Source organism: Bufo bufo, chromosome 6 (genome assembly GCF_905171765.1).
Source record: "Bufo bufo chromosome 6, aBufBuf1.1, whole genome shotgun sequence".
Lineage (NCBI taxonomy): Eukaryota > Metazoa > Chordata > Amphibia > Anura > Bufonidae > Bufo > Bufo bufo.
In genome coordinates, this window is record NC_053394.1 from 147,602,775 (window position 1) to 147,625,090 (window position 22,316).

The window sequence follows — 22,316 nt, forward strand, 5'->3', positions numbered from 1 at the left end:
TGCTGGGTTCCAGTTTCATATGGTCGATGGCCACGATTTCAAGGGGACTTCTACTCACTATTGGATGAAGGGGGGCTCGCTGATCATGTCTTTTTCCTTTAGCCACAGCACAGGTGGGAGACTGCCGACACCAAGTTTTAATGTCACTTCTCATGCCAATCCAATAGAAACGCCGTCTGATGGTGGCTTCCGTTTTTTGGGTTCCAAAATGACCAGACCTATTATGGTACATGTCCATTACCATCTTGGCATCTCTTCGGGGCACCACTATCTGGTGGAGGCGTTCAGAGGTGACTGGATCAAACGTTCTCCTGAGGAGAAGATCTCTTTGTAGGAAGAGTAGCTTCCGTTGTCGCCAGAGGTGAACTAGCTCTGAGTCAACTCTCCGCTGCCAGATTCTCTCCGGTACGCGCCCACTGTAAAAATAATCCAACAGTTCTCCGATGGCTTTGCTCTCTGCTTGTAGTTTAATCCAGAGCTCTTTCTCAACTGGAGGCGAGGGATCACAGGTCTGTGGAAAACAAGTGACATTAGAGGTCGGATGCCTAGTGTGTAGGGCGGGTAAATCAAGAGTAGAATATTTGCATTTCCACATCTTCCCACTGATCAGCGATAGAAATTGGGTCTTTCCGGGCAGGTAGCGTAGAGAAAGCGTCGGCATTGTCATTAGATTGGCCAGTCCGGTACTTAATGGTGAAGTTGAAGTTCGACAGTCTAGAGGCCCATCTTTGTTCCAGAGCTCCCAGATGTGCAGTGAGCCAGCGGATGATTATCGGTTTAGACCGTGAAAGGTGCGGCAGCTAGATAATCCTTGAACTTCTCAGTTACAGCCCAGACCAAGGCTAGAAACTCCAGTTTAAACAAGCTGTAGTTATGGTCATTCCGCTCCAGCTCTCGTAAAGATCTGCTGGCATAGGCGATGACTTTCAGTTCCAGCTTGTGCCTGGGATAGTACGGCTCCTAAACCTTTCTTACTTGCGTCAGTATAGAGGCAAAATGGTAGGCTGTAGTCAGGGTAACCCAGGACTGGTGGTTCTGTTTTTCTTTCAACAGTCGGAAAGCAGCCTCTCTTTCTTCATTCCACTCTACCAGTATTTTAGCATTTTGACAGCCTTTAGGATGACCTTTCACAAGCTCCTGGATAGGCTCTGCAATCTGAGCGAAGTGCGGGAGAAATCTCCGATAGTAACTTGCAAATCCAAGGAAGCTCTTGACTTTTTTGACTGTCTTGGGAGCCGGCCAGCTTTGTACTGCGGCTATCTTGTCGGGGTCCGGTCTCACGCCCTCCGCACTCACAACATGTCCCAGATATTTCACTTGGGGCTTCAGTAAGTGACACTTTGAAGGTTTCACTTTCAGTCCATGTTGGGCCAAAGTCTGGGACACTTCTGCCAAGTGCTGTAAATGCTCTTCGTAGGTCTTGGAGTAGACGATCCCATCATCCAGGTACAGCAATATGGTCTCAAAGTTTTTGTGTCCAATACATCTTTCCAAGAGTCTCTTAAATATCCTGGGGGCGTTGCACAACCCAAATGGCATGTAGGTTGAACTCGAACAGACCCATTGGAGTGGCAAAAGCTGTTTTTTCTTTATCTTCTGGTGCCATGGGGACTTGCCAATAGCCACTGGTTAGATCCAGGGTTGAAAAGTAAGAAGCGGATCCCAGAGCTGCCAAGGACTCCTTAATTCGTGGCAGGGGGTACGCATACTTGTGTGTAATGTTGTTGATCTTACAGTAATCCACACAGAAAAGGATGGAAACCTTTTTTACCAAGACTAGGGGCACAGCCCAGGGGCTGTGACTATCCTGGATGATGGTAGCTGTCTTAATATCCTGAACCATCTTCTTCACCTGCTGGTACATGGAAGGAGGCACTGGTCTGTATCTCTCTTTAATTGGAGGATGAGTGTCGGTTGGATTGGTGTGCTGTATTAAGCTAGTCTGACCATAGTCCAGAGAATGTTTGCTGAAGACTTGATGGTGTTGTTTACTTGTTAAACGGGGTCTGGCAACCGACCGGTCGGCTGGCGCTGATGTTCTCGTGGACCGGGTGTAGGGCGGTCTCTGGTTGCAGAAGTCCCTTTCTCCACCTTGGGCTGCTGTTCCAGTCGCTCTAGCTGTTCCCTCATCCTCTCCATATTCTCAGCTAAGAGGGAGACTTGAGCCATCAGAGCCGCAACGGCATCTGGAACTGGTGCCTGAGCTCCATGCTCAGCTATTTGGCTGTGAGTAGCAGGCCGTAGTGCGGGCCCTGTCCTCTTGTTTTCAGGGGGTTCAGATTGGTGACTTTCCCCTAAGACAGGGATGGGCAAACTGCAGCTCTCCAGCTGTTGTAAAACTACAACTCCCAGTATGCCCAGACTGTCTACAGCTATCAGCCTACAGCAAGCCATGATGGGATTTGTAGTTTTACAACAGCTGGAGAGGTGCAGTTTGTCCATCACTACCCTAGGATGCCAATAGCAAGTTCCTTAAAATTCAAGAAAGGGGTATCTGGGTGCTGAGCTGACAGCATCTTCAGCTGACGTTTGAGGGATTCGTCAAGGACACCTTCAATAAACTGTTCCCTGAGGGTTTGATCTTGTCCCTAAGCTTCATGGGGATCAATGTGGATAACAGCCCGCAGTGCTTCCTGCAGAGACACAGCAAAGTCTCTCAAGGTCTCCTTTGACTGTTGCCGCTTTCCAAAGAAGCGCATTTTAAGCTTAGAGGCGGTCCTAGTCTCAAAGGTGGTACTGAGTCAGTCTAGGATCTACTCAGCGGTTTTCCACTCTGACCGAGGCCAGGACTTGAGCTCCTGGAGCACAGCTCCCTGTAACTGGCCAATTAGGATTTCCACTTTCTGATCCTGTGATACTGGATATAGCTTAAATGTGGCTAGCATTTTATCACAGAATTCCCTGAGTGAATGGAGTTCTCCTGAGTAACTTGGGAGCCAGGTGGTAACTATATCTGGCTCTAACAGTTTTTTCCCTCCCTTGCTGCAGGAAGAGGGACTAGCCCACCTCTCTCCAGAAGGGGGGAAGAATAGAATAGGAATGTTCCACTCTGAAGTGCCATAACATTAAGACTATCTCTGCCAATGATGCTGCCACCCGCTGGTAACCAGAATAATTACATGAACCATTACATTTTATATGCACATTTCTGGGGGACATAAGCAAAATCACATCTGATGACAGTATAAAGGCTCTTAGAAGATAGTAGCAGGGTAGGGGCGTGTAGCAACACAACTCTGGGGTGTTATAGATTTACCATATTTTTTTCCCTATAAGACAGACTTTTTTCCCCAAAAAAATATCACTGTGTCTTATGAGGCGTATACTAATGAACGCTTCCATTAAGCCTCATTCACCCATCAGTGTTTCATGGACGTGTACTGTACGTGTTCTCCACGGACAGCACACATCCCTATTCATTTTAATGTGTGTATTCAGACATCAGTGTTTTAGCGTGGTCCGTGGATCAGTGATTTTAACACGGATGCATGCTCTATTTTGTCCGTGTTCACGGATCCATCACATCCATTATAGTCTATGGGTCTGTGAAAACCACAGATGCAACACGGATACCATCCGTGTTTCACGGATCATTAATGCTTTGAAAATAATTTTTCAGTTGTTCAGTGTCAGTGAAACATGGATGACACATGGACAGCAAAAAACGGACACACCGACCCAACACAGATCCTTTACGGACAGCTTCATGGATGCATCACTGACCACCTGCTCACGGATTTGAGCACGGACATGGACGTGTGAATGAGGCTTTATGGAAGCGCTCATTAGTACCGGAGGACCGGGAAGCGGTGAATGCAGCACTTACCGCTTCCTGGTCCTCTGCTGTTGGATGTGCTGTGGATGCACACAGTGTGAGGGCACTCTGTGACCTTATGCTGTGCTCGTCGGGGTTTAGGGTGGCAAGATGTCCAGTTTTAGACCGGACAGTCCGGTTTTCAGACTCCCTGTTCTCCGTCTATTGCAGGGCCTGGATGGACGCAGGGATGTCCTCCTTTTCAGTAGCTCATGCTCAGACAGTAGCATTGCGCTGTCTGAGCGTGAACTGCCAGCACAAACTGACTGAGGCTTCTCTCACCCCCAGTCAGTCACTGACATGGCTCTCTGTGGCTGACTGAGGGGGAGAGAAGCACCCCGGGCTGCCCCCAGCTCACCTTCCGGTCTGAACGTTCTTCCCCCACCTTTTTTTTTTGCCGGCGATGATGCGTGGCATAATGGAGCGGGTGTGGATTAACAGAGGACGAGCGAGAGCGGGGGCGTGGTTTAGAAGTTTGGGGGTGTGGCCGATGAGGTCCAGGTTTCTGGGGTGAAGCCAGTGGCCACCCTAGTCTGGTCACAGCACAACCGCAGCAGGAAGAAGAAGAGAGAGAGCGCTGCAGGAGAGGTTAGTTGATTATTTTTATTTAAGTGATCTGAGGCATGGGGGTCTGATGTGAGTTCTGAATTGGGGGTCTTATTTATACTTGGGCTCTTATCTGAGGTCTGATTGAGAGTCTTATTAACATTGGGGGTCTGATCTGAGGTCTAATGAAAAATATTTTTTCTTATTGTCCTCCTCTAAAACCTAGATTAGTCTTATGGGCCGGTGCGTCTAAGGCTACTTTCACATTAGCGTTCGGGGCTTCGCTTGTGAGCTCCATTTGAAGGGGCTCACAAGCGGCCCCGAACGCATCCGTACTGCCCTAATGCATTCTGAGTGGATGCGGATCCGCTCAGAATGCATCAGTCTGGCAGCGTTCAGCCTCCGCTCAGCAAGCGGACACCCGTTCGGGTGTCCGCCTGGCCGTGCGGAGGCAAACGGATCCGTCCAGACTTACAATGTAGGTCAATGGGGACGGATCCGTTTGAAGACACAAGAGACACAATATGGCTCTATTTTCAAACGGATCCATCCCCATTGAATTTAAATGTAAAGTCTGGACGGATCCGTCTGAACTACAGTCGTGGCCAAAAGTTTTGAGAATTACATAAATATTGGAAATTGAAAAAGTTGCTGCTTAAGTTTTTATAATAGCAATTTGCATATACTCCAGAATGTTATGAAGAGTGATCAGATGAATTGCATAGTCCTTCTTTGCCATGAAAATTAACTTAATCCCAAAAAAAACTTTCCACTGCATTTCATTGCTGTCATTAAAGGACCTGCTGAGATCATTTAAGTAATCGTCTTGTTAACTCAGGTGAGAATGTTGACAAGCACAAGGCTGGAGATCATTATGTCAGGCTGATTGGGTTAAAATGGCAGACTTGACATGTTAAAAGGAGGGTGATGCTTGAAATCATTGTTCTTCCATTGTTAACCATGGTGACCTGCAAAGAAACGCGTGCAGTCATCATTGCGTTGCATAAAAATGGCTTCACAGGCAAGGATATTGTGGCTACTAAGATTGCACCTCAATCAACAATTTATAGGATCATCAAGAACTTCAAGGAAAGAGGTTCAATTCTTGTTAAGAAGGCTTCAGGGCGTCCAAGAAAGTCCAGCAAGCGCCAGGATCGTCTCCTAAAGAGGATTCAGCTGCGGGATCGGAGTGCCACCAGTGCAGAGCTTGCTCAGGAATGGCAGCAGGCAGGCGTGAGCGCATCTGCACGCACAGTGAGGCGAAAACTTTTGGAAGATGGCCTGGTGTCACGAAGGGCAGTAAAGAAGCCACTTCTCTCCAAAAAAAAACATCAGGGACAGATTGATCTTCTGCAGAAAGTATGGTGAATGGACTGCTGAGGACTGGGTCAAAGTCATATTCTCCGATGAAGCCTCTTTCCGATTGTTTGGGGCATCTGGAAAAAGGCTTGTCCGGAGAAGAAAAGGTGAGCGCTACCATCAGTCCTGTGTCATGCCAACAGTAAAGCATCCTGAGACCATTCATGTGTGGGGTTGCTTCTCATCCAAGGGAGTGGGCTCAATCACAATTTTGCCCAAAAACACAGCCATGAATAAAGAATGGTACCAAAACACCCTCCAACAGCAACTTCTTCCAACAATCCAACAACAGTTTGGTGAAGAACAATGCATTTTCCAGCACGATGGAGCACCGTGCCATAAGGCAAAAGTGATAACTAAGTGGCTTGGGGACCAAAACGTTGACATTTTGGGTCCATGGCCTGGAAACTCCCCAGATCTTAATCCCATTGAGAACTTGTGGTCAATCCTCAAGAGGCGGGTGGGCAAACAAAAACCCACTAATTCTGACAAACTCCAAGAAGTGATTATGAAAGAATGGGTTGCTATCAGTCAGGAATTGGCCCAGAAGTTGATTGAGAGCATGCCCAGTCGAATTGCAGAGGTCCTAAAAAAGAAGGGCCAACACTGCAAATACTGACTCTTTGCATAAATGTCATGTAATTGTCGATAAAAGCCTTTGAAACGTATGAAGTGCGTGTAATTATATTTCACTACATCACAGAAACAACTGAAACAAAGATCTAAAAGCAGTTTAGCAGCAAATTTTGTGAAAACTAATATTTGTGTCATTCTCAAAACTTTTGGCCACGACTGTACTTTCACACTTAGAACTTTTTCTAAGCTATAATGCAGACGGATCCGTTCTGAACGTATCCAAACGTCTGCATTAAAGGAGAGGATCCGTCTGTGCAGACACCAGACGGATCCTCTCTGAACGCAAGTGTGAAAGTAGCCTTATAGGGTGAAAAATATGGTAAATAAAAAAACTGTGAAAACGATTCACTTCTAATGGCCGTTTTTAACAACTGTTAAAAATGGATGCAAAAATGGTCATGAAAAGCTGACAGTGTGTCCATTCTTCATGGCCATTTTGAGAGTGAATGTGGCCTAAAGTAGGTGTCCAGCTTCGTGAAAGAAAATCTAGATTAGAACAGGACAGGAGGCAGCAGACATGAACATGCTGCAGGAAATGGGCCAAAAAGTCTGTTAAAAAGTTGCAGATCTTCTCATTCCAAAAAAATTAGTTTTATGTACCAAACCATCTCATGAGCAGCACTGGCGCCGGGGCCGTGCACAAGTAAGATATGAGTTTCTCACTCTCCCCCCCCCCCCCCATTACTCATATATGACAATACTATAAAGCTTCTATTCTGTAAAGCTTTTAGAGCCTCCCCCTCTCAGAACTTGTTATGCTTCATGTATATAAAAAACACATTTTTTACACTACAGATTGGTTTACAAATGCATAAGATAATTGCCGGTAAATAGCATCTAAAACATTAAAAGGGTTTTAAAAATGTAAAGCAAAAACGTAATGGATGTTATAAACTACAACTACAATGAAAAGAACACAAATGCAATAGCACTCTGCAACCAGCACTCCGCCCTGCCTCCATGCTGGATGTTGAATGAGGCATTGGTGTACATTTTGGCCAAAGCGTAATAAGCCACTCACCACGTCAAGGTCGCCTCTATGAGTGGTCCCCAACACTAGTTCCTACCTGTTTATGGGCCATGACAGCCACACAAAGTCCAGGGAATGCAGGTGCAGCATGCACGCCAAGCACACTCTGCTTTTAACCCCGTCCGGTGCCATTACAGCTTTCATCGGATCCAGGGATGCAAGTACCAACATGCATGCTGAGCCCACTATATACTTTTCCTGGAGCCAAATGGCTACTGGTAGGCCCTGTAGAAGTACAAATGGCTCCAGGAGAAGTATATAGTGGGCTCAGCATGCATGTTGGTACTTGAATCCCTGGATCCGATGAAAGCTGTAACGGCGCCGGACGGGGTTAAAAGCAGAGTGTGTCTGGCGTTCATGCTGTACCTGCGCTCCCTGGACTTTGTGTGGCTGTCATGGCCCATAAACAGGTAGGAACTAGTGTTGGGGACCACTCATAGAGGCAACCTTGGCGTGGTGAGTGGCTTATTACGCTTTGGCCAAAATGTACACCAATGCCTCATTCAACATCCAGCATGGAGGCAGGGCGGAGTGCTGGTTGCAGAGTGCTATTGCATTTGTGTCTTTTTCTTTGTATATGTATTTCGCCATAACGATGTGCACCTGCATATAGGGTTGTGCTGACTGAATCCCCCACAACTACAATGAGCAAACAATCCCAATACTAGCGGCTTTTATTCTGCGGCACCACGTGCTGTGCCTGACCAACCACCCCCTCAGCCTGGCCATGAATCCTCAGGGCAAACAAAACGCCTGTGTGCAGGGGGTCAGTGTGCCGCAGGGCACCGCATGCTAACGTAAAAGCACTGATGTGTTGTCTTAAAGGGAACTGGTCGTCACTGAGGGCAGTATAAAGTAGTGCCAGACACAGTCACATACCTTACTGTATAATGCCGCCAGTGCATGCTAGAAAACAGTCCGGTGCTGCAGGAGAGTCCGGCTTATTCATGAGCTCCTGCTCCCCTGCCGCGGAGGCCAGCTTTCTCGTCTGGACAGCCTCAGTAGGTATGTGGGGGCACATGAATAAGTAAGGGAAGCATACAGCAGTGCAGCCCTTCAGATGGAACATGACAATCTTTTTTCCCCACAGAGGATCCCTTCCGCCAGCCATGACATCATGAAAGATGCCACTGCCACCAATGACTATAATACTGGGGGGTTGGGGGGGGGGCGCACTGCGCTGCCAATGATTAGAATTTATAATACTGGGGTTGGGGGAGGCGCACTGCAGCACCAATGAAGATGACTAACCTTTATTACAAATATAGGCGGCAGGTGTCGGCAGCAGAATCACATACCCGGCACCCGACCTCTATGGCAAGGAGCTGCCATCTGGTGCCGCACCTGAGGGGTTATTTGCCGCAGATCGCAAGGCCTTGACATAGAGGTCGGGTGCCGGGTATGTGACACCGTCGGTACCCGCCGCCTATATTTGAATTAATGGGTTAGTTATCTTCATTGGTGGCGCAGTGCACTCCCCCCCCAACCTCAGTATTATAAATTATAATCATTGGTGGCCCTCCCCCTTTCTATTCTCATTGGTGGCAGCGGCACAGTTGGGAGAGACTCCCTTCTCCTCCACTGCTGGTGAAGAGAACATGTCACGCGCTGCAGCAGCCTAGTATCATATCGATCCGGGTACAAAAGTCTCGCTTGGGTATTGATAATTCTATACCCGATGCAACCCTAATTCGAAGTAAAAAAATAAAAAATTTAAATCTTGTTTTCCCAGCTTTTGTCCATTATTTTCAGGGGGAAGAAAGAATAAGAAAAAACTAAAGATAAATGGTATCCTCACATCCATAACACACAAAGTTGTGCCGATAAATAACGGATTGTGGGGGGGGGGGGGGTCTGACTGCTGGGACCCCCCTGCGATCAACAAACACACAGCTCTGCTGCACACAGTACTACTGTCCTACTATGCATTACACACAGCTCTGCTGTCCTACTATGCATCACACACGCAAACAGCTCTGCTATCCTACTATGCATCACACACGCACACACACAGCTCTGCTGTCCTACTATGCATCACACACGCACACTGCTCTGCTGTCCTACTATGCATCACACACGCACACTGCTCTGCTGTCCTACTATGCATCACACACGCACACTGCTCTGCTGTCCTACTATGCATCACACACGCACACAGCTCTGCTGTCCTACTATGCATCACACACACAGCTCTATCTGCCTAGTCTGCATCTGTTTTCTCTATTGTGAAACTACAATTCCCAGCAAGCATGCATGCTGGGAGTTGTAGTTTCACACTGCCTGCCCCTGCTCTATATGGTACAGACTTATCCCACATACACATGCAGCAGCAAAACACCCTCGACTCCTCCCACCCCATGTGACCGATCACATGACCATGACATCATCTAAGGTCCTTTATCCTACTAGGATCTAGCATCTACCATTAATAACCACTCTCAGTAGCCTCACAGGCCCCCGAAACCCCCCCTGTAATATCCTGGGCTCCGCAGCAGGGGGTCCCGGGGGCGGCCATGAACCCCAGCGCAGCCGCCGAGGGATTTCCCGCCGTGCAGTGTGAGTATTGGGAGAGCGTGCAGGTTCCGGGGCGCCGCCCTGGGCTCAGAGTGAGTAACCCCGGAACGTGCCTGCGCTTATAACGATGATCCCTGAACGGCTGCAGAGTGACAGCGCGGCTCCCAGAGTGCACCAGTCTCTTCTCTCGGGGCCCGCCCGTGCTGGCAGACAGCCGCAGTGTGTGAACTCATACTGGCGCTGATGTTGACTCATGCTTTTTTTTTTCTACGTCATCAGTTACGTCATGATTAGGTTTTTAACATTTGAGGCCAGAGATGAAAAGAAACCTACTCCAAAAGGGGTGACCTTAACCCCTTGGCGTCAAGGCCTATTTTCATTTTTTCATTTTGGATTTATTGGAAAACGGAAAAAAATTCTTTGTGTGGCAAAATGGAAAAACAAAACAGAATTCCGACAAGGTTTTGGGGGTTCTGACATCACAGCGTTCACTGTGCGCTAAAAATGATGTCCCTGCGGCTCCATACAAATGCGGCTGCTACTTAAAAAAAAATTGACTTTTTAGACTTCGGTCTAACGAGCTGTATAAGGGCTCTATATTTTTATTGGTACCATTTTTGTGGTATGTATGTCTTTTTGATCACTGTTATTTAATTTTTTTGGAGGGACAAGATGACAAAGAAATGGCGAATCGTGCGTTTTTCTTTTTTTTTTCCATTCTGGCGTTCACAGTACAGGATTTAAAAAAATATATATTTGAATAATTTTTGGATGCAGCGATACCTAATATGTTCTTATTAGACCCCTTAGTGGCCTAGTACATGGGATCTTTTGACCCCCTCTCCTATTCTCCTCATACATAGCTCAGTATGGAGAACGCCATGGCAGGCTTGGATCGCTTTAGCAGCGTCCAGGCGGCCATGGCAACCAATCGGAGCCCCGCAATTTCACTGCGGGGGGCTCTGCTGATCGGAAGGCAGAGGGAGACGCATCCCTCTGCCTTCACTCACAGGTACCACACTCAGCGTTGATCGTGGCACCTGAGAGGTTAAATGACAGGGGGGTGTTCATTGCAGGGGGTACAGGGCCCCTGTTCTTGTGATCAGTGGGGGGCCCAGCGGTAGGACCCTCACTGATCTAATAGTTATTCCATACCCTGTGGATAGGGGATAATTTAATGTAAACGGAATACCAAAGGAGTTTTTTCCTCAGGATAGGTCACCTATATCTGATTGATGGGGGTCCGATTCCCAGCACCCCGATTAGCTGTTCAAAGAGTCTGCACTCTGCGGCCCCTTCCTCAGCCAGTGACATCACGTCCATCGGTCACGTGCTCTAAGTGCAATTAAGTGAATGAGACTGAGCTGCAGTACCGACCACGGCCACTATACAACGCTACACTTGGTATAATATCAAGCTGATCGGTGGGTGTCGGACCCCCACGGATCTGTAATTGATGGCTTATTTTAAAAGGACTTTTCAGGAGTAGAATATTGATGACGTATCCCCAGGATATCTGATAGATAGGGGTCTGACTCCTGGCACCAACACTGATCAGCTGCCTGAATAGGCCGCAGCCTCCTCACAGCATATCAAGCACAGTGCCACACATTGTATAATGGCTGTTCTTGGTATTGCAGTCATTTGAATGGGTCTGAGCTGCACATGCGCCATGTGGCCAATGTCACAGACCTAGGAAGAGGCCACGGCGCTCATTGGAGCACCGTAGCCTCTTCAAACACCTGATTGTGGGGGTGCGGGAGTCGGATACCCACCAATCGGATATTGATGACCTGTCCTGGGGGTAGGTCATCAATATTCTACTTTCAGAAAACCCCTTTAAAGGGGTCGTCCAGCCTTTACTAAATGATGGCCTATTCTCAGGAGCGCCATCACTAGCTGCTTGTCGGGGGTCTGACACCCTGCAGATCAGCTATTTGGGTGATGCACCATTGCCAGAGCTACACAACACAGCCGGCTCTGTCGTGGAGGGAACGCGTTACTACAGCGCTGCTGCCATTGAAGTCAATGGGAGCTACACCGAAACAGTTGATCAGTGTGGGTGTACGGTGTTGGAACCCCTACCGATCAGCTAGTGATGGCTTATCCTGAGGATAGGCCATCACTTAGTAAAGGCTGAACAACCCCTTTAAGAAAAACCCCTTTGAGTGCTTATGCACATCAGACAGCTCAGGCATTCATTGATTTTACCATGGATCAGTGGAAACACAATGATGACATGGCCCATAGAAGCCTGTGGACCAGCCGCGTTCTGTCCGTTTATCGCTGATCCGATGCCTAGAAAGATGTGTAAAATGTTTTTTTTTTTTTTTTTAAACTTGCCATTTTTTTGTGGGTGCCACAAAAACGGATCAATCAGCAAAAAAAACACAGAGACACGTCCTGAAAAGGGATGTTTGCAGATGCAGCAGAGTCAGTGTACCTGCATCCACAGGACAGACACGAATGTGTGAATGAGCCCCAACATGTACAAGTCCGCTGATGTCCGCGTAGTAGATGTGGTAATTGCCTTTCTATCGTGTCTAGTTTCAGGAGGGGCCACAGTGCTGGTGGAGCTCACTGCAGACATACACATCTGTGGCCTCTGCAAGGCCCAGTTCAATAATCTGGATGCTTTTGTGGCACACAAGCAGACTGGCTGCCACCTTACCAGCGCCACCACGGGCGGAGCGAACGCCGTCCAGTTTGTATCGGCAGAAACGGTGACCCCGTCTCAGACAGCAGCGCGGACCATCACCTCGGAGACACAGACTATCACTGGTAAGCTGAAGAAGACATGAGGGAGGAAAACGAGATGTAGATCATTTCTGCTATATTAAATCTCTGTAGTTTCATCTACTTTGTGTTTCAGTATCTCTGCTTGCTGTCACTGAATCTTGGTCATCCTTCTTGACCTCGTCCTACTCACTCAGGTGCTGGTGTCATAGCAATGTATTAGTGTAGACCAAGGGTCAGCAAACTCCAGCCGTTGTGGAACTACAACTCCCATCATGAACACCTGCTTGGCTATCCTGGGAACTCCCATAGAGGTGAACGGAGCATGCTGGTGGTTGTGGTTCTACAACAGCTGAACAGGAAAGAGATTCATGCTGCTGATATCGTCAGTGTACAGAGGATTGTCTACAGTGCAGATTTCAGCTTCTGGAAGTAAACAGCAATGGTCCCATTCACTGATGGCAAGCAGAGATCTTGGAAATGGTGGAGAGCCTAAACGTAATATATTAGAAATGTAAAGACTTTGCATTAATCAGTGATTTAAAGGGTTTGTCCATGGAAAAAGAAAATATCGTTAAAATGGGTCAGTATGTTGGAAATATATATAAAAAAGGCGTATTCACCTGACCGATCCCCCTCTGCTCCCAATCCTGCTGCAGCAGTGCCATCCTGACAGGGACATGTGATGGCTGCAGCCAGCTACTGGCCGTGGTGGACTACTGCTGTGACTGGCCGCAGCAGTCCCTGTTTTGGTGACATCAGTGATGCAGGAGGAAGTAGAGAATGACGGAGGACCGGGCAGTTTTGGAACGGCAGTGGTGGGGGATCGGTGAGGTGAGTATGCCGTTCATTATATATATATATATTTCCAACATGCTGACCCGTTTTAACAATATTTTTTACCAGGGCAACCACTTTAAAGGGGTATTCCCATCTGGGACACTCATAGTGTATTGATAGGATGTGCCATAGATGTTTGATTGGTGCGGGTCCCGTCCCACCTCTGGGATCTGCTGCACTGTCAAGAATAAGGCCCTGAAGTAAATGGGGTGCTCTCTGTTCACTTTGTGGCCCCATTCTTTAGATAGGAGCAGGTCCCAGAGGTGGGACCACGCACCTGCTGGATATTTATGGCACATCCAATCAATATGCCAGAAATGTTCCAGATGGGAATACCCCTTTAACCTCTTAAGGACACATGACGTACCGGTACGTCATGATGTCCTGGTACTTAAGGACACATGACGTACCGGTACGTCATGTGTTGTTCCGATCACTGCCGCCCGGCCGGCAGTGATCGGAACCCGGTGCCTGCTCAAATCATCGAGCAGGCACCTAGGCTAAATGCGCGGGGGGGTCCCGTGACCCCCCCATGTCGGCGATCGCGGCAAACCGCAGGTCAATTCAGACCTGCGGTTTGCTGCGATTTCTGCAGTTTCTGATCCCTGCGGTCCCTGACCGCGGGGATCAGAAACTTTAGTATTCCTAAAATAGATCTGTATCCCTCCCCCTGCACCCCCCGAGTGATTTTAGCCCGGTGGGAGGTGCAGGGGGAGGGTTGCGGGCAGTGTGGGCGGTGCGGGAGGCGGGCGGTGCGGCAGGCGGGATCGCGATCCCCCGCCCGCCTCCCCTTGTATAATCGTTGGTTTCTAGTGGGGATACCAGGGTGCCAGCACATTGCTGGCACCCTGGTATAAACGGCTGACATCTGCGATGCGATGTCAGCCGTTTAACCCTTTCCATACAGCGGTCCGTACGGACCGCTGTATGGAAAAGGTTAACAGCGCAGGGAGCTCCCTCCCTCTCCCATCGGGGGGCTGCTGTGCCTTTGCAGCCCCCCGATGGGAGAGGGAGAGAGCCCCCAGAGAGCCCCCCTCAGCCCTGTGCTTACCCTTCCCCGTCTGCGCAGTTCTGAGCAGACGGGGAAGGTTCCCATGGCAACAGGACGCCTCTCAGGCGTCCTGCTGTCCATGGTGCTGAACAGATCTGTGCTAAAAGCATAGATCTGTTCAGTGTAAGTAAAATACAGTACAGAACAATATATATTGTACTGTACTGTATTATACAGACATCAGACCCACTGGATCTTCAAGAACCAAGTGGGTCTGGGTCAAAAAAAAGGTAAAAAAAGTGAAAAAAAAGTAAAAATCAAAAAACACATTTATCACTGATTAAAAATGAAAAAAATAAAATTCCCTACACATGTTTGGTATCGCCGCGTCCGTAACGACCTGATCTATAAAACGGTTATGTTACTTTACCCGAACGGTGAACGCCATAAAAATAAAAAATAAAAAACTAGGATGAAATTGAAATTTTGCCCACCTTACTTCCCAAAAAAGGTAATAAAAGTGATCAAAAAAGTCGCATGTACGCCAAAATAGTACCAATCAAACCGTCATCTCATCCCGCAAAAATCATACCCTACCCAAGATAATCGCCCAAAAACTGAAAAAACTATGGCTCTTAGACTATGGAAACACTAAAACATGATTTTTTTTGTTTCAAAAATGAAATCATTGTGTAAAACTTACATAAATAAAAAAAAAGTATACATATTAGGTATCGCCGCGTCCGTATCGACCGGCTCTATAAAAATATCACATGATCTAACCCCTCAGATGACCACCGTAAAAAAATTAAAATAAAAACGGTGTAAAAAAAGCCATTTTTTGTCATCTTACGTCACAAAAAGTGTAATAGCAAGCAATCAAAAAGTCATATGCACCCCAAAATAGATGCCAATCAAACCGTCATTTCATCCCGCAAAAAATGAGACCCTACTTAAGATAATCGCCCAAAAACTGAAAAAACTATGGCTCTTAGACTATGGAGACACTAAAACATTTTTTTTGTTTTAAAAATGAAATCATTGTGTAAAACTTACATAAATAAAAAAAATAGTATACATATTAGGTATCGCCGCGTCCGTGACAACCTGCTCTATAAAATTACCACATGATCTAACCTGTCAGATGAATGTTGTCAATAACAAAAAATAAAAACGTGCCAAAAAATCTATTTCTTGTTACCTTGCCGCACAAAAAGTGTAATATAGAGCAACCAAAAATCATATGTACCCTAAACTAGTACCAACAAAACTGCCACCCTATCCCGTAGTTTCTAAAATGGGGTCACTTTTTTGGAGTTTCTACTCTAGGGGTGCATCAGGGGGGCTTCAAATGGGACATGGTGTAAAAAAAAACTGTCCAGCAAAATCTGCCTTCCAAAAACCGTATGGCGTTCCTTTCCTTCTGCGCCCTGCCGTGTGCCCGTACAGCAGTTTACGACCACATATGGGGTGTTTCTGTAAACTACAGAATCAGGGCCATAAATAATGAGTTTTGTTTGGCTGTTAACCCTTGCTTTGTAACTGGAAAAAAAATATTAAAATGGAAAATCTGCCAAAAAAGTGAAATTTTGAAATTGTATCTCTATTTTCCATTAAATCTTGTGCAACACCTAAAGGGTTAACAAAGTTTGTAAAATCAGTTTTGAATACCTTGAGGGGTGTAGTTTCTTAGATGGGGTCACTTTTATGGAGTTTCTACTCCAGGGGTGCATCAGGGGGGCTTCAAATGGGACATGGTGCCAAAAAAAAGTCCAGCAAAATCAGCCCTCCAAAAACCAAACGGCGCACCTTTCACTCTACGCCCCGCTGTGTGGCCGTACAGTAGTTTACGGCCACATATGGGGTGTTTCTGTAAACAGCAGAGTCAGGGCAATAAAGATACAGTCTTGTTTGGCTGTTAACCCTTGCTTTGTTAGTGGAAAAAATGGGTTAAAATGGAAAATTAGGCAAAAAAATGAAATTCTCAAATTTCATCGCCATTTGCCAATAACTCCTGTGCAACACCTAAAGGGTTAACGATGTATGTAAAATCAGTTTTGAATAGCTTGAGGGGTGTAGTTTCTTAGATGGGGTCACTTTTAGGGAGTTTCTCCTCTAGGGGTGCATCAGGGGGCTTCAAATGGGACATGGTGTAAATAAACCAGTCCATAAAAATCAGCCCTCCAAAAACCATACGGCGCACCTTTCACTCTACGCCCCGCTGTGTGGCCGTACAGTAGTTTACGGCCACATATTGGGTGTTTCTGTAAACGGCAGAGTCAGGGCAATAAAGATACAGTCTTGTTTGGCTGTTAACCCTTGATTTGTTAGTGGAAAAAATGGGTTAAAATGAAAAATTAGACAAAAAAATGAAATTCTCAAATTTCCTCCCCATTTGCCAATAACTCTTGTGCAACACCTAAAGGGTTAACAACGTATGCAAAATCAGTTTTGAATACCTTGAGGGGTGTAGTTTCTTAGATGGGGTCATTTTTGGGTGGTTTCTATAATGTAAGCCTCGCAAAGTGACTTGAGACCTGAACTGGTCCCTAAAAATTGAGTTTTTGTAAATTTCTGAAAAATTTCAAGATTTGCTTCTAAACTTCTAAGCCTTATAACATCCCCAAAAAATAAAATATCATTCCCAAATCAATTCTAACAAGAAGTAGACATATGGGGAATGTAAAGTCATCACAATTTTTTGGGGTATTACTATGTATTACAGAAGTAGAGAAACTGAAACTTTGAAATTTGCAAATTTTTCCAAATTTTTTGTTAAATTAGGTATTTTTTGGTGCAAAAAAAATAATTTTTTTGACTTCATTTTACCAGTGTCATGAAGTACAATATGTGACGAAAAAACAATCTCAGAACGGCCTGGATAAGTCAAAGCGTTTTAAAGTTATCAGCACTTAAAGGGACTCTGGTCAGATTTTCAAAAAATGGCCTGGTCCTAAGGTGTAAAAAGGCTGTGTCCTTAAGGGGTTAAAGGGGTTATCCAACCACTATAATAAACCCCCCCCAATGCCCGGGCCCCTCGTATACATTATACTTACCTGCTCCCCAGCACCTGCGTCACTCCAGATCCCTGCACAGCCGCCGCTGCATCTCCCCTTTGCCCACATCAAAACATCAGGCGATGGGGAGTGCAGCCAATATAGGAGGCCACGATGGGGACGAGCCTCCCTAGCGTCACCTGTGATGCTAAGGAGGCTCGTCCCCATCGCAACCTGCTATTGGCTGACACCCTCTCACACTACCTTGAATTCTATTTTTCTGCCCCCCTGATGGAACATAAAAACACAACCTATACAACAGATGTGAACAGTCCCTTATGTTGTTTTTATTTTTCAGTTTCTGCTCCAGAATTTGTGTTTGAACACGGATATCAAACCTTTTTGCCGAGTGAAGGGCCAGCATCCCAGAGCGTCACTATAGCCACAAAATGTCGCTCCAGGAAACTCTCTGCTTCCTTATCCCAGAAGAAGCAAAGCTGCCACTACCCAGGTGACGAGGGCCGTTATATATTCTTCCCTTAAATGGGTTGTCTCGCTTCAGCAAATAGCATTTATCATGTAGAGAAAGTTAATACAAGGTCCTTACTAATGTATTGTGATTGTCCATATTGCCTCCTTTGCTGGCTTGGTTCATTTTTCCTTCACATTATACACTGCTTGTTTCCACGGGTTACGACCACCCTGCAATCCAGAAGTGGTGGCCGTGCTTTCACAATATAGAAAAAAGCACCAGTCTCTCTGGTGGCCGGGACTGCAGGAGTGCACAAAGGCTGGCACTTTTTCCTATAGTAAGCAAGCACGACCACCACTCCTGGATTGCGGGGTGGTCGTAACCCGTGTATAATGCGATGGAAAAATGAATTAAGTCAGTAAAGGAAGCAATGTGGACAATCACAATACATTAGTAAGTGCCTTGTATTAACTTTCTCAGCATGATAAATGCCATTTGCTGAGACACCCCTTTAAGGAGAAACCACTCCCTGTGACTCCCAGCAATCACCTATTATGTCTGGGGGAAGTGGATGCAAAACATCCAATTCTGGGAAAATTAAAGGGGTTGTTCTTCTTCTGGGGATCTTTCTGCAGACCCCACCCCATGACATCACTGAAGCCATTTACTGGCCGCAGCAGTTACCTTTTCCCATTGCGTCACCTCAACTGGTTATGTGACGGAGGAGGGGCATGTCATTGGCTGCAATGGCATCAACTGTTGACAGTGGGGGACTCAAGTGCTGCGGGGGAGCCATGGAGTTGGGACCCAGCGGCAGGGAGGAGGTAAGTATGCTTCTCTCCACATGTCCAGTTATGAGGAAGGGTCTGCTGAAAGACCCCCAGAAGATGAACAACCCTTTTAAGGATTACCAAGCTCCAAATGAAATCAGCAGAGTAATCTGTGTAATGCAAGGACATACCAGAGCCTCTCTCCTCTAGTTTTACCCCCTGTATTACACCCGTATATCCTAATAGGGTAGATGAAGAGGAGTTTTCTGACAAAGAAAGTATAACATAATAAAATGCAAACAGCCCCTCTAAGAAGTAAGAAGCAGTGTAACATATTTTCCCCTTTGACCTCTAACTTTAGGCTGTCAGTTCAAAACTGCTTATGGAATGAAAGACATGGAGCGTCACTTGAGGACCCATACAGGTATTTGTGAAAGATGAGGTCAGGCAACCTATATATATATTTTCTTTTATGTGATATTATAACACTAACATTGTTTTTCCTTCAAGGAGTATTCCAGTCTTAGCAGTTCATGGACGTGATTGAAATACCTGTCGATTACTTACAGGTTTTCTGTGCCTGCTTCTGTTATCTCGAGTGCATTTCCATAATACATCTTAGGTGTATGGCCAGACTTAAAGGCAAAGCACACCTTTGGGGGCATTTTTTATTCCATTGTACTCATTATGAGGTAAAAATATTTTTTTCATTTGGTCTTCATTAAAAATATGGAGTTCTTTTCTCTGTACAGAGCTGAGATGCTCTACTAGCAGGATCTGAATTTTCTCCCTGCTTCGTCAGACAACTAGCTTCTCCTTATCTCTGCTCTCTGACCTTATAAACACTCATCAAAGCTCAATCCTTATCTTACTGATAAGAATGTGGATTAAATAAATGTTTATGGCCTCTTATTTAGAGATAAGGGTTTGGCTAAAAGTAAAAATAGACTTCACACAGCTAGAAAAACAGTTATCCCTTTGTGACAGAACAGCTCAATATTAAAGACCAAAATTAGTAAAATGCAATCCTAAAAAATTTGCCCCCAAAGGTGTACATAGCTTTTAAATGCAGACTTAAAGGGTATCTGTAAGCAGATTTGTACCTATGAAACTGGCTGACCTCTTGTATGTGCACTTGGCAGCTGAAGGCATCTGTGTTGGTCCAATGTTCATATGTGCCCGAATTGCTGAGAAAAATTATGTTTTAATATATGCAAATGAGCCTCTAGGAGCAACGGGTGTGTTGTCATTACACCTAGAGGCTCTGCTCTCTCTGCAACTGCCCCCATTGCTCCTAGAGACTCAAAGTACAGGGGGCATGGCAGTTGTAGAGAGAGCAGAGCCTCTAGGTGTAATAGCAACACCCCTGTTGCTCCTAGAGGCTCATTTGCATATATTAAAACATCATTTTTCTCTGCAATGCGGGCACCTATGATCATAGGACCAACACAGATGCCTTCAGCTGCCAAGTGCACATGTAACAGGTCAGCCAGTGTCATAGGTACAAATCTGCTGACAGATGGCCTGTTTTTAGAACTTTTACTGGTATGTTTGATCGCTATTAAACACTAAGTTGTCTTTGGTATTTTTAGTAGCAGCTACTAGGAATGCATATGGATGTAATAGTTCTGTATAGCATGGAGTAAGTGATGCAGGTATCTCAAGTAAATATACATTGCTCCTGTCCTGGGAGATACCTAGATTCATCTGTATACGACATTACCATCACTGACTTCTAGAAGTACCACCTCCCTCCTATCTGCCTATGATATCTGTAGACACAATGGAGGAGATTTATCAAATCTGGTGTAAATGAAAACTGGCTTAGTTGCCCATTGCAACCAATGAGATTCCACTTTTCATTTTTAGAGCTCCTTTGGAAAATAAAAGCTTGAATCTGATTGGTTGGTATGGGCAACTAAGCAGGAAATTCCAGCTCCCCGCAGCCGCCCAGTTGGGCCGCCCCCTGGCACAGGCTGTTCTATGGTAGACTGCATTGCATTATAGTCCTTTGGCTGAGTGCTGGTAGGACTTTGTTGCCCCCACTGCATTATCAGAAACCTGCTTACGAAGCAAATAACGTAATAAATGCTTATATTGGGGAATTGCTACGCATTCACGTATTGTTTCCAATGTTCTTCTCATTCACCCTCAGGTGACAAACCCCACAAGTGTGAGACATGTGGAAAGTGTTTCAGCCGGAAGGATAAGCTAAAGACGCACATGCGGTCCCACACGGGAGAGAAACCATATAAATGTAAGGAGTGCGACTACAGTGCAGCAGACAGTAGTAGCCTTTGCAAACACCAGCGCATTCATACAGATGAGCGCCCCTTCAAGTGTCAGATCTGCCCATATGCCAGCCGCAACTCCAGCCAGCTGACTGTGCATCTGCGGTCACACACAGGTAAGAGACTCCCATGTAGACTGGCAAGATTCAACTAGTTCCTCCACTTATAAGTGAAGTTTCAGAATATAGTAGACAACTGCTTATCCCCTTCCTAACGTGCGCTGTACACTTATGGCTCTGGCAGCTAGCCATTAATGGAAGCATTGTGAGGGCTCATTCAGATGGCCGTATTTATTTTGTAGGCTGAAAAAATGCTGATCCACTTTTTTGCAGTCAGTTCAGTATGTCCGCCAAAAAAACGGATTGCATTACGCATTTTTGCGGACCTATAGACTTCAATGGGGCCATGTCCCGATTTTCACTGACAAGAATAGGACGCTTTATTTGTTTTGGGGGACCGTGGATTGGAAGAACGGGCCCATAGAAGTGAGTGAATGCGCATCTAATCTGCAAAATTGTGGATTAGATGCAGAAAGCAACATACCTAAATGTAATGCTCAGGGATGGCGCAGGAGTTGTACCCGCATCATGAGCAGCAGTTATTGGCTGTAACATACAACTAACATCTTTCTGCAATGGCTGGAATCATGCTAGCTTCCATTTATCCCCTTAGGCCTCATGCACATGGCCATTGATCGGCCGTTCTGTGCATTGGGGACCACAATTTGCGTCCCTCAATGCACAGGCAACATCCGTGCGGATTCCGCAGACGGATCCACACCCATTCAACTGGAATGGGTCCACAATCCGTTCGCACCGCAAAAAAGTAGTGCATTCACTACTTTTTTGCGGTTTGAAGGCACGGACAGAAACCCCACGGAAGTATTTCCGTGATGTTCCGTGCCTCCGTTCCGCACCGGACCTTCTGGATTGCGGACCCATTCAAGTGAATGGGTCCACATCCATGATGCGGGGTTCACACGTCCAGTGCCCGCATATTTGTGGGCCGCAATACGGGCACGGCCGAGCTGTGACGTCTAGGTGTTTAGGCATAGGGAGTGGCTCCTTGTGTTACCCCATCGTTGCCCTCCAAGGCCTAATGCATTAGGATGCTGTTGTATCTACCCTAAAATAGTACCAATGAATACTGAAAGTTCTCCTGCAAAAAACAAACCCTCACACAGCTCTGTTAACGGTACAATAAAAGCTTTATCATCTTGGAAAGGAGCATAAAAATTGTTTGAAAAAAAGTAATTATGCCAAAGTAGTATAAAACAATCACAAACTATACAAATTTGATATCAACATAATCGCCCTCACCC

General features: G+C 46.1%; 1 protein-coding gene across 1 annotated transcript in view; it reads left to right on the plus strand.

The window, feature by feature from the left end:
- The first annotated feature begins 9,796 nt into the window (after window positions 1-9,796).
- The window catches only part of ZFP64 (ZFP64 zinc finger protein), a 32,706-nt gene continuing 20,186 nt past the window's right edge, over window positions 9,797-22,316 (plus strand). Inside the window, exons 1-5 of the mRNA XM_040437875.1 lie at window positions 9,797-9,941; window positions 12,447-12,680; window positions 17,821-17,973; window positions 19,066-19,128; window positions 20,860-21,111. Coding sequence (XP_040293809.1) covers window positions 9,899-9,941; window positions 12,447-12,680; window positions 17,821-17,973; window positions 19,066-19,128; window positions 20,860-21,111 — 745 coding nt within the window. The 5' untranslated portion in view covers window positions 9,797-9,898. The remainder of the gene's footprint in view (window positions 9,942-12,446; window positions 12,681-17,820; window positions 17,974-19,065; window positions 19,129-20,859; window positions 21,112-22,316) is intronic.